Source organism: Capricornis sumatraensis, chromosome 1 (genome assembly GCF_032405125.1).
Source record: "Capricornis sumatraensis isolate serow.1 chromosome 1, serow.2, whole genome shotgun sequence".
In the NCBI taxonomy this organism is placed as follows: domain Eukaryota; kingdom Metazoa; phylum Chordata; class Mammalia; order Artiodactyla; family Bovidae; genus Capricornis; species Capricornis sumatraensis.
Genome location: NC_091069.1, coordinates 5,317,359 through 5,327,860, shown reverse-complemented (window position 1 = coordinate 5,327,860; position 10,502 = coordinate 5,317,359). Strand labels below are relative to the sequence as shown.

At 56.9% G+C, this 10,502-nt stretch overlaps 1 protein-coding gene across 7 annotated transcripts; it reads right to left on the bottom strand.

The window, feature by feature from the left end:
• Positions 1-75: 75 nt before the first annotated feature.
• On the bottom strand, positions 76-5,213 carry UCK1 (uridine-cytidine kinase 1). Of its 7 annotated transcripts, none has more exons than XM_068964365.1 (7): positions 5,045-5,213; positions 4,496-4,655; positions 3,799-3,895; positions 3,495-3,637; positions 3,309-3,403; positions 1,688-1,736; positions 76-1,225 (listed from the first exon to the last, which is right to left on the bottom strand). In XM_068964365.1, the coding sequence occupies exons 1-7, from the start codon at positions 5,150-5,152 to the stop codon at positions 1,044-1,046; spliced, it is 834 nt and encodes a 277-aa protein (XP_068820466.1). In that variant the 5' UTR covers positions 5,153-5,213; the 3' UTR covers positions 76-1,043. The 7 variants fall into 7 exon arrangements, with proteins under 7 accessions (XP_068820466.1, XP_068820492.1, XP_068820474.1 ...); XM_068964391.1 differs by having other exon boundaries at positions 3,495-3,568; XM_068964373.1 differs by having other exon boundaries at positions 5,072-5,213.
• Positions 5,214-10,502: the final 5,289 nt, after the last annotated feature.

The following is a 10,502-nucleotide window of genomic DNA, read 5'->3' as shown; positions in this document are numbered from 1 at the left end:
TTCACATTTGGTGTTATTTATTGGTTCTCTCTCCAAAAAGAACAGTAAACTTGACAAAACCGTCATAGTCATCAGAAACCGGCCCTCGAGCTCAGCCAAGCTCACCCAACGTCCCTGTGTAACTAGTACTCGAAAGCTGGCGGCAAAGGGGAGGGACCACTTTTACAGTAACAGCTGCCACATGGAATGGGGCACAAACCAGGACAAGACCACTAGTGTCTGGTCACTAGGCAAGCAGAGGGCCACTTGCCTAGACCACTAGGCAAGGTCACCAGGCAAGCACAGGGCCACTGTGGGCCACAGCATCTGCTCACGCTTCCTGATCCACACACACCTTGGCCATGGGCAACACCAGGAAAGGCCTGTCCAGATGGCAGCCTGGGCTCCAGGGTGCCAAGCAGGACACTGCTTGCAGGAAAGCAGGCCAGGGCTGGGCCAGGGGGACCCCATCTGTGTGTTTGGTGCCGGTTAAGGAAAAGTTTGCTCCCCAGGGCTCCCTCCTGGCTCTGCCTTTGGAGCACAGGCCAAAAGGAAGGACGCCTCTCTCTGGCTCCTTGCGTACCAGATCAGTGTGTACCAGGACCACGACCCACTGGAGGGTCATGAAGTTGGGTTACTAGGTCACAGCGAGCATGGTGTTAGGAAACCAGAGTAAACAGAAAATGTGGTTGTATAACAAGTAAAACGGAAGAGGGTTATCTTCAAACTTGTGTTCCAGTTACACGTGAGTGAACCAGGTCACACTAGTCTCTCTTGCCGGGGGTTCACCATCAAAATCACGGCGACCAGGCTGTTCTCCCAAACATGGGCCTCGCGTACCGCCATGTTCTGTGGCCTTTCTCAGCAGCAAAGAGCGCTTCCAGCCCCCGTGACGTGAGGAAGCGGGAGAGGAGGTCAGGGCCTCCGGCAGAGAACCTGTCATACCGCCTGGATGACTCGTCCAGGGTTAGCTAGCCGGGACCCTGACAGCGCCCCATCTGTGGCCGCATGTTTTGGGGCAGGCGGGCCTCTCTGGGCCCGCCGGGTGCCGAGCAGCCCGTTCCTCAGTGGGGCCTGCTGCTGGACTCAAGGTGCGAGCGCTTGCCCGAGGCCAGCACCCCGGGGTGCTCCCCCGGCTCCGGGAATGTCCTCTTGTGGCTGCGCCCGTTGGCCCCCGCGCGGTGCCACTTGCAGATGTCGCCGTTGAGGATGTCCTGGATGTGCTGCACGATGAGGTTGATGGCCACTGTGGGGTCACACGGGCGGGGTCAGCCGCCCGCCCGCCCAGCCGCCACCCACCGCCACCCGCGAGGCACACGTTTCCCTCCACAGGCATCCGCCTGCCACCGAGCCTCAGCAGGTAGACCAGTGCCCGCTGGGGCTGGGCACAGTAAAATCGACCTGGCGTGGTGGCGCGGGTTTCTGTTAACTAACCCTGGATGTAATACTTCCTGCCAACAAGGGCCTCCCTGTCAAGCAGTCCTCCGTGTATTTTTTTTCCCACACCACCTTTACTGAAACTTAACTGATGTCATATGCTATGTCACCTTAAGGTGTAAAACATGTTGCGTGTTCTAAGTGTGTTGTGAACCTCTGCCACACATGTACGTGGATGGGCCTCGCCCCGCAGCGGCATCTCAGTAACCTGGACGGGCCAGGCCTGCCGCATGGCCCTGGTGGGGGAGTGTGGCACAGGCCTGCTCCTTACCCATGTTGTCAACCCCTCGAGGGATGATCACGTCTGCGTACTTCTTTGTCTACAAGGCAAGAAAAGGAGGGTCTTGTGAGATGCTTTGGGCGTGCCTGGGCCTAGATGCGGGGCGCACGCGCAGACCACCTTGAAGGGTGAGGAGGCGGGGGCAGGGGCTCAGGTGAGAGGCCACGAGCCCAGAAGCGAGGGAAGCTGACCCGAAGCAGCGGGAAGGGATGGCACGCGTCTGCCGGCTTCTCGGAGACGCTCGTCTCTGAGAGCACCGCCGTCAGGGCCAGTGGTCTGCGCTGACTGCTGGGTGCTCTGGGCCGGCTGAGGTGGGGCACCCTCCCAGTGCACAGGGTGTGGAACCCTGCGAGAGCAGGGCTGCACCCCAGGCAGGAAGTCGCGGGACCTGCTCCCCTTCCTGCTCCGCCTCTCCTCTGCTCCCACACCGAGTAGCCCACTCCTGTCCGGCACTATGGTGCCGCCAAGGAGGGACCCCCAAGTGCTGCTGGCGGGGGAAGGGGGCCCGCAGACAGCTGAGCACCGCCGGTGTGTGGGCCTGGGCCAAGGAGGCCTGTCCCAAGAGATGAGCTGCGGGGGTGGGGGGGAACAGGGACAGACTGGGTCCCAGGGCAGCCGTGTCTGCAGGCAGAGGAGACCCAAGGCTGAACTCCCACGGGGCTGGGCCACTCTGCTGGGCTGTGGGGGCAGGCGAGGGCGACCAGCAGAGGGCTGAGAAAGGTCCTAGCGACTGGGACACGGGCAGCTCGGTCACCTCGCCGAGGCTCCCTGTGAAGGCGGGGAGGGACTGGCTGAGCACACTTCTGCCTCCATCCGGGCGCACCCGATCACACCTAGTGTCCAGAGCTTCACGGTAAACCACCTACTTTTCAAAAGTGTCTTTCTGGGGATAAGAGACTGCGGAACAATCAATTTCCTAATCATTTTCTAGAAACTCCCAGACCATGAATGTAAAATAAAATGTTTTCATGAACTAGCAAAGACAGAACTCCTTTGTCCCATTTATCTAAAGCAGGAATCCTGCTTCTAATTCCTCTGTACCTCACTTTACCCTTTGAGAAACGATACTGTGAAATTTCCCTTTGAATCTCTCCGCCATCCTATCCAGTGAGAGAGGCGAGAGGGAGAAGACAGACGGCCGCACACAGTGAATCCCTCCTCGACACACCAGCTGGACCTCCCTCCACCCCCGAGAGACACACAGTGTGGAGAAGTTTGTAAGCACCTACTGTGTGCCAGACAGCACTTTGGCAGCCAACAGACAGAGATCCCTGCCCCCACGGAGGCCCCCTGCTCCCGTTCAGAACGGCTCGGGGGAAGGAGAGGCACAGTGTGGGCAGTGGACGAGCAGTGCCCCGGACAGATGCAGACGAGGGCCCGGGGGGAGGCGACGCCGGTGCACGGGGTGAAGCCTGGTGTGGGGAGGAGGGGTGCGAGGGACAAAGGACCCTTTCCCAGCTGAGACTACTCCCTGGGACTGTGGGAACGAGAGGCTAACTTCTCCACGTATACAGCAGACCGCGTCCGTCCACGACTCGGCTCTCAGAATGGGCACCGGGGGGCCTTCTGACAAGAGGGGAAAGGAGGTCCCTGGGCAAGTGGAAGGCGGTACCGGCAGGCAGAACTCCTCGAAGGCTGGCTTGACAAATGTGGTGTACTGCGTCAGGATCTGCTCCAGGTCCCGGCCCCGCTGCACATCCCGGAGAACTGCAGTGATAGGAGAGAGCAGGGGCCTGCACACGCCGGGGGGGCCTGGGGCCAGCCTGGCCAGGGGCAGAGGGGCCTGCATCTGCCTTACCTCTCCGAGATAGCCTGACGTCGGAGTCAGTGTCCACAAAGAGGCGCAGATGGAACATGTCCCGGATCTCCTGGCTGTAGAAGACCAGAATGCCCTCAAACAGGACCACGTCTGCAGGGTAGACCACCGTGGTCTCCGCAAGCCTGCGGGACAGGCCAGGGGAGAAGCCTGCCATCAGCATCAGACCCTGGGCATGGATAAGGGGGGCTGTCCTGGGAACCAGTGGGGCACAGCCCCAGGGCGGGAGGGGTGTCCTCACCAGTCCCCCGGACACAGCCCTCTCCTCCCAGAACCACCCACTTACCTTGAGTGGGTCACAAAATCATAGGTGGGGACCTCGACCGTTTTGCCCTCCACGATGTTTTTCAGAGTCCTGTGCATCAAATCGTTATCAAAAGCATCTGCAGGGGTGGAACAGAAAACAGGGCAAGTCTTTATGCTGAGAACTCGCTCGGCCCTGGGGTCTGCTGGGTGCGAGTGCTGCCAACGACCCTAAGGAATGTCTGGCCCGGAGGAGCCCCCACGGCTTCCATCAGCAAGGCCCTCTGCAAACCACAGGCTGGACCTGTCCTCCGGGCAGTGTCACCGCCTGGGCCGCTGTCCCACCCACAAGTCTGAACACACGGATCTCCTGATCAGCCAGTTCCGGGAGGTAGGTGAGCTAGGCGTCTAGCTTCTAGTTCTGGGAAATAACGGTCTGCATAGCAGGCCCCTGATAGCAAGAAGGCGTTTAGTTTTCTCCACTACCACAACTGTTGCAGAGCCGTGGGCCTGAAGGCCCTTCTGAGCTGCAGACTCCCTGACCGGCTCCAACCGATGGAGCCTGGAGCTCCTGCAGGGTCCAGAGTGCACAGGAGAGACCCCGGGCTTAACCCCAATCTGCTCCACAGAGGTTTAGCCAGGGACCACCGGGGCCTCTTCACCATCCACGGCCAACTCTGGATCCAGTCTCCACGGTCCGCCCTTCTCCCTCACTCTCTCCCCACCTTCAGAGCCTCTACCTGGGTGGTCGAAGTTGTACTGTCCTTTCAAAGCCTTGGCCTTCTGCTCCGCAGTCAGGACCTTATAGAACCTGTCTTGGCTCAAGATGACCAGCTTGCGCTGCCGGTGATCCACTTCATTCTGTCCCAGCAGCTCCATGATCTTCTCGCATACAGTGGACTGGGAAACACACAAACAGGAGCCCCGCCTGGAGACGCCCACCCCGGCGCATCAGCTCCCGAGCGGCCGCCGGGTCAGCGGCTGCGCCTGGCGGGGAGGGCGCTGGGGTGCACCAGCAGGGGCAACGCGGACCCGGAGGCCACGAGCGGCCAGGCCAGCCGGGAGCTTGCGGGGGTGCCCCGGGGTCCAGCAACCCGCTCCCCGCCTGGCCCGCCGCGGCCCCAGCCCCTCCGCCCCCGGCCCTGTCCACGCCCGGGAGGTGGGTGGGGGGCACCTCGAGGCAGCTAGAGGCGGGGGTCTCCCTCTGGAATGAGGCCCGACAGGCCGCGCGGAGACCCGGGGGCGCCCAGGGTGACTCGCAGGCCCCGCCGCGCCGCCCAGCCCTTTACCTTGCCGCTCGCGGTGCCGCCGCTCACGCCGATCAAGAAGGGCCGCTGGTGAGGGCGGTCCGCCTCGGGCCCGGCGCCCTCGCAGTCGCCGCCTCCAGCCGAAGCCATCTCCGGCGTTGCTCGACCGCATCTGACTCCCGGCTCCCGCCGCCGCCGCCGCCGCGTAAAGGTCGGAGACGCCCCCCGCCCGGGGCTCCACTTCCGGGAGGCACGCGGCCCGGCAGGGGGCGGGGCGGCGGGCGCGGGGCACGGCGGGAGTTGTAGTCCTGGTTGGTGGCTGAGGGTGCCGCGCATGCGTGGGCCTGGCCGGGCCCTTCCGCTGGGCCTGGAAGGCCGCCTAGGCAGCTGGACCGTTTGCCGCGACGCCGGGTTGTTTTTTATTATTTGCTGCAAAAGCCAAAAGCCAGTCGGTTTCGCAACTGGCTGCAGTAGTCTCTAGATGTCGGGCGGCCTCCGAGAAGGTTCCTTCTGCCCGCACCTCCGCGATGCCTTGGGTGGCGGTAGGAGGCGTCGGAATAATCTCAAGGGCCGCAAGGTCGGGGTGGGGTGCTTGGGCAAGAGGCGGGTCGGACTCCTGAGCCCCGTGACCCGAACTGGAAACTAGAACCGGTTCTGCAGCCTCATGTGCAGTCACCCAAGAGCACGCTGTCACCTCCGCACCGGCCCCAGTGGTCAGCCCTTGCCTCCAGCGCGTAGGTCCAGTCCTCTTGCCTGGGCACAGGCTTAGCCCTGCTCCTGTTGGCCCTCCATGCCAGCCGAGCCTCCACGTTATCCCTCCCTCCTCGAGTTTCTTAACACGACCCTGAGCCTTCAGTGGTCCCCCACTGCCTCTGGCCAGCAAGTTCCTGACCTCCTCAACCTGCCCCTTACATGGTGGGCAGAAGTCGTGGGATGACTTTTTGACTGAGCCCTAGACAAGCTGGGAAGAAGGGACCCTGTCTGCTGGATTCCACCTGTGCCCCTGGTCCAAGAAGGCAGATACCGACCTATTCCTGTTGTACAATGTCCTCAAGGCATCAGGTCTCTCTGCAAGCCTAGCTCCTGCTGCACTGTGAGCCCTCCATGAATATTTGATGAAACTGAAATATGCAAGAGAGACTAACATGGAGATGTCAGGCGAAGAAGCATTAACCCATTTCAGCAAGGGTTACAGGATGGTTCTGATGGGCTTGAGCGGAGAGGGGATGATGAGGGGTTGGAAGTGGTTGGGCCTCCTGAGTCCTGAGGACCTGGGCAGAGGGAAGCGGATGAAGGGTGGCTGGGTCAGCATGAGAAAGCCCGCCCTCACAACTGAGAGGAGCTTACAGGGAAGCTCAAAGTAGGGCATTCACACGTTCAGGGACAAGGTTGGGGACCAAGCCCCAGCCAAGGAGAGAGTTAACAGTGACTGACCACCATGTTTCCTTACTCCCCAGCTGTTAGGGGGGAATGTTGTGATTTTGTGAAATTAACATATGTGAGTGAAGACAGGGCAACTGATGGCTGGCAGAGGGTCAACAACAGAAATGGAAACAGAGAAATTTATTACTCACAGGTCCTGGAGGAGGTACACCGCGTGCCTGGAGGGGTCATGCAGGAGGCCTAGGCAGAGTGCAGAGAAGCAGAGAGAGGCAGGCCCTGGGGCGTAGTCCTTTATCAGGATCCCTTTGTGGAGTACTTAGGGGTTCTCAGACTAGGACTGGATTGGTTAATTCAAGCCAAAAGAGTAGGGTTTTGCTCGAAAGTTGGACTGTGAAGAAAGCTGAGTGCCGAAGAATTGATGCTTTTGAACTGTGGTGTTGGAGAAGACTCTTGAGAGTCCCTTGGACTGCAAGGAGATCCAACCAGTCCATTCTAAAGGAGATCAGTCCTGGGTGTTCTTTGGAAGGACTGATGCTGAAGCTGAAACTCCAGTACTTTGGCCACCTCATGTGAAGAGTTGACTCATTGGAAAAGACTCTGATGCTGGGAGGGATTGGGGGCAGGAAGAGAAGGGGACAACAGAGGATGAGATGGCTGGATGGCATCACCGACTCGATGGACATGAGTTTGGGTGAACTCCGGGAGCTGGTGATGGACAGGCAGGCCTGGTGTGCTGCGGTTCATGGGGTCGCAAAGAATTGGACATGACTGAGCGACTGAACTGAACTGAACTGGGGTCTTAGACATAGAGGCACTAGAAGGCAGTGGGGAGACTCTTGATCACAAGAGCATGTGTTTGCTGGTGAACAGGCTGCTATCTAGGGTGTGCGGGTGTGTGAAGGGGCTCGAGTCAGTTTGAGGTCTCTCCAGGCAGTTGGCCACAGTGGATACCAGGCAGCAGAACGATGGAGTATCTTAGCGAACTCTCAACAGGGAAATCCCACAGTGAGGCTGCCTTGCTCAAGGCCCGGCTCTGAGGAGGTGCCTGTTCTGCCCGCGTCTCTGCATTTGCCTGTTTGGCATCTGCTCCTCCCAGGGCCAGTGATATTAACTAGATCGTTTGTATGTGCACACGTGTCCGACTCTTTGCGACCCTGTGGACTGTAGCCCACCAGGCTCTCCTGTCCGTGGCATTTTCCAGGCAAGAATACTGAAGTGGGTTGCCATTTCCTCCTGCAGGAGATCTTCCCTACCCAGGGATCGAACCCATGTCTCCTGCATTGGCAGGCGGATTTTTACTGCTAGTGCCACCTGGGAAGCCTATTTTGTGTGTGTATATTTATATATATTTAATACTGACACTTTTTGAGGGAGGGGGGCATGCTGTACATGTTGTAGGATCTTAGTTCCCTGACCAGGGATTGAACCCTGGCCCTTGGCTGTGAAAGTGCAGAATCCTAACCACTGGCCTGCCAGGGAATTTCCGTTATTTTTTTGTTTTATTCTTTTTAAAAAAAAAATTATTATTATTATCTTTTGGCCATGCTGCATGGCATGTGGGATCCTAGTTCCCCTACCAGGGGTCAAAGCTGCAACCCCTGTGTTGGCTGCTCAGAGTTGGAACCACTGGAAGTCCCTTCTTCTTTTTTTTAATATTTATTTATTTGGCTGTGCCAGTCTTAGTTGTGGCACTCAGGATCTTTGATCTTTTTTGTGGCATGTGGGATCTAGTTCCCTGACCAGGGATCGAACCTGGGCCCCCCTGCACTGAGAACTCAAGAGTCTTAGCCACTGGACCACCAGGAAGTCCTCCTTTTTGGTATTCTTGTTGCTCCAGCACAAGGCTAGCCACTAGTGAGGGACAGCAAAGGGAGCCCCTCTTTCACAAGCAAACCAGCCCACCCCCAACCACCTCTCATCTAACCCTACATGCTCCCACCAAGCCCCAGGCCCACATGCCCTCCCTGCTGACTCTTCCTAGCATGCCCTGGCCCTCTCCCACAGCTGGACCAGGCCAGCTCCTCAGTGCTCTCTGTGGAAAGCATGGACCACAACTACAACTATGGAGCAGGTTTTGCAATCACCTGCTTGGTGTTTGTCTCGAGCTGAGCCCCAAGCCCGGGTAGGGCAGGGCTGTGGCTGCTTGTTAGGCCGACTCTGCCATGTGCAGGAAGCATCTGTCGCTGCTGAATGAGTAGTGGGGCTGAGACTCAGCCTTGGTTTTCTCAGAACCAGGTGAGGCAGAACTCTGGGATTCTTGCCCCCATCTTCACCATTGCCCCACCGGGTCAAGTTCACAGGAACACAGGAAACCTAGCTTTCCAACGTGGCCCTCCTCCCCGATCCCCTTAGCCAGCCCCACCGCCTGCAAAAGTTGTCAATTCATCCCCCTCAGGTCTTTAAGCTTTTCTTGAACAAAAGTTGATGCTCAGCACTTGGGCTGACCAGGTGCCTGACATTTTAAGAGTATTGCTAGTTTCCCAACCCCAGGTGTAACTCATGCTCATTGCAGAAAATACATACACACAAACCTGCACACGAACTAAAATCAGCCCTGACCCTTCACCCGAGAAGAACCATGGTGCTGTGTTCTGGTGTTTGCTCTTCCGGTCTGATACGGCTGTGGCTAGACAGTGCAAAGATAAAGTTCTGGTTATATATCTTGAATAGGGGTAAAGCCTTACACAACCTGTCAAAACTGCAGAAATAGGAATAAACCCACGAATCATTACACGTGTATGTGTGTGTGTGCACACGCTCAGTGTGTCCAACTCTTCACGACCCCATGGACTGTAGCCCTCCAGGCTCCTCTGTCCATGGGATTTCCCAGGCAAGAATACTGGAGTGGGTTGCCATTTCCTGCTCCAGGGAATCTTCCTGACCCAGGGATCAAACTCGTGTCTCTTGGGTCTCCTGCATTGGTAGGTGGATTCTTTACCATTGCGTCACCTGGGAGCCCATGAATAGTCGAAGTGGTAACTGTCAATAGTAAAAGTTGATTGTGCAAAAGACAGTTCTTGAACAGAGAGCTTTCAAAGCAAAACACAGAATAAGGCTCAGGGTATGTTATTATAAAGCAGCTCGGACAGTGAGAGGCTGTTGACTGTAATCTTCACCGTGATTGGTTATGTTAATAATGCTGGGATTTTCTTAAGTGATAGGGAATTGGTTCCCTCACACCAATTCTGGGAAACAGTTTCAGCTGTGCTTATGATTTCCAGAGACAGAAGGAAGGAATGACCCCAGGCAAGTTACTCTTGCAAAATAAGCTACATTAAATTTTGTTTGTATGGCTGAACTGTCAGGAAACCAAACTTGAGTCTGTTTGTCTGAACGTAACAAAGCCAATCTACCCACACCAGGTTGTGGTGAAGGAAAATGGAGTGTTTATTGCAGGCAGCAAGCAAGAAGTCCAGGACAAGCAGTGCTTAAAAGTCCTGAACTCCCCAAAGGCTTTCAGGGAAGGTTTTTAAAGACAGGGTGAGGGAGGGGGCCTGGCGATGCGTGATCAGCGCTCCGACATTCTTCTGATTGGTTTGTAGTGAGGTAATCAGGAGTCAACATCATCAACCTGCTAGTTCTAACTGGCCTGGAGTCTGTGTGCTTATGGGCAGCAGGCAGTTAGCTTCTTCCACCTGGTGGGATTTGGGTATCTGCAAAACAGCTCAGAGGACACAGCTCAGAATATTAACTATAGGCCTGGAGGAGGAACTAAAGTTCCTTGACTTTAATAGCTAATCTATTCTTATGTTGTCTTGCTTGACTGTTTTTCTTTCTGCATTTTCTCACTTCTCTGATTTAATGTACTCTTTAGAACTTGGGCTTCCCTGGTGGCTCAGATGGTTAAGAATCTACCTGCAGTTGGGAGACCTGGGTTTGCTTCCTGGGTTGGGAAGATCCCCCTGGAGAAGGGAAAGGCTACCTACTCCAGTATTCTGGCCTGGAGAATTCCATGGGTTTTACAGTCCATGGGGTAGCAAAGAGTCGGACACAACTGAGTGACTTTCACTCACACAGGACTTGGGGAAGGCCTAGGAAGCTAGTAGTTTTTCTACAGACAAGAGGCAGGTGGAGGATATGGCAGGGGTTGGAGTCTGTTCTAGGAAGGCCCCATAGG

Coding starts and splice junctions, on each gene's coding strand:
- UCK1 (XM_068964356.1), bottom strand. CDS start 5,152: ATGGCTTCGGCTGGAGGCGGCGACTGCGAGGGCGCCGGGCCCGAGGCG. Junction 3,896..4,495: donor GTACAACTTCGACCACCCAG/GTAGAGGCTCTG, acceptor CCACCCCTGCAG/ATGCTTTTGATAACGATTTG. Junction 3,404..3,494: donor CGTCAGGCTATCTCGGAGAG/GTAAGGCAGATG, acceptor CTATCACTGCAG/TTCTCCGGGATGTGCAGCGG.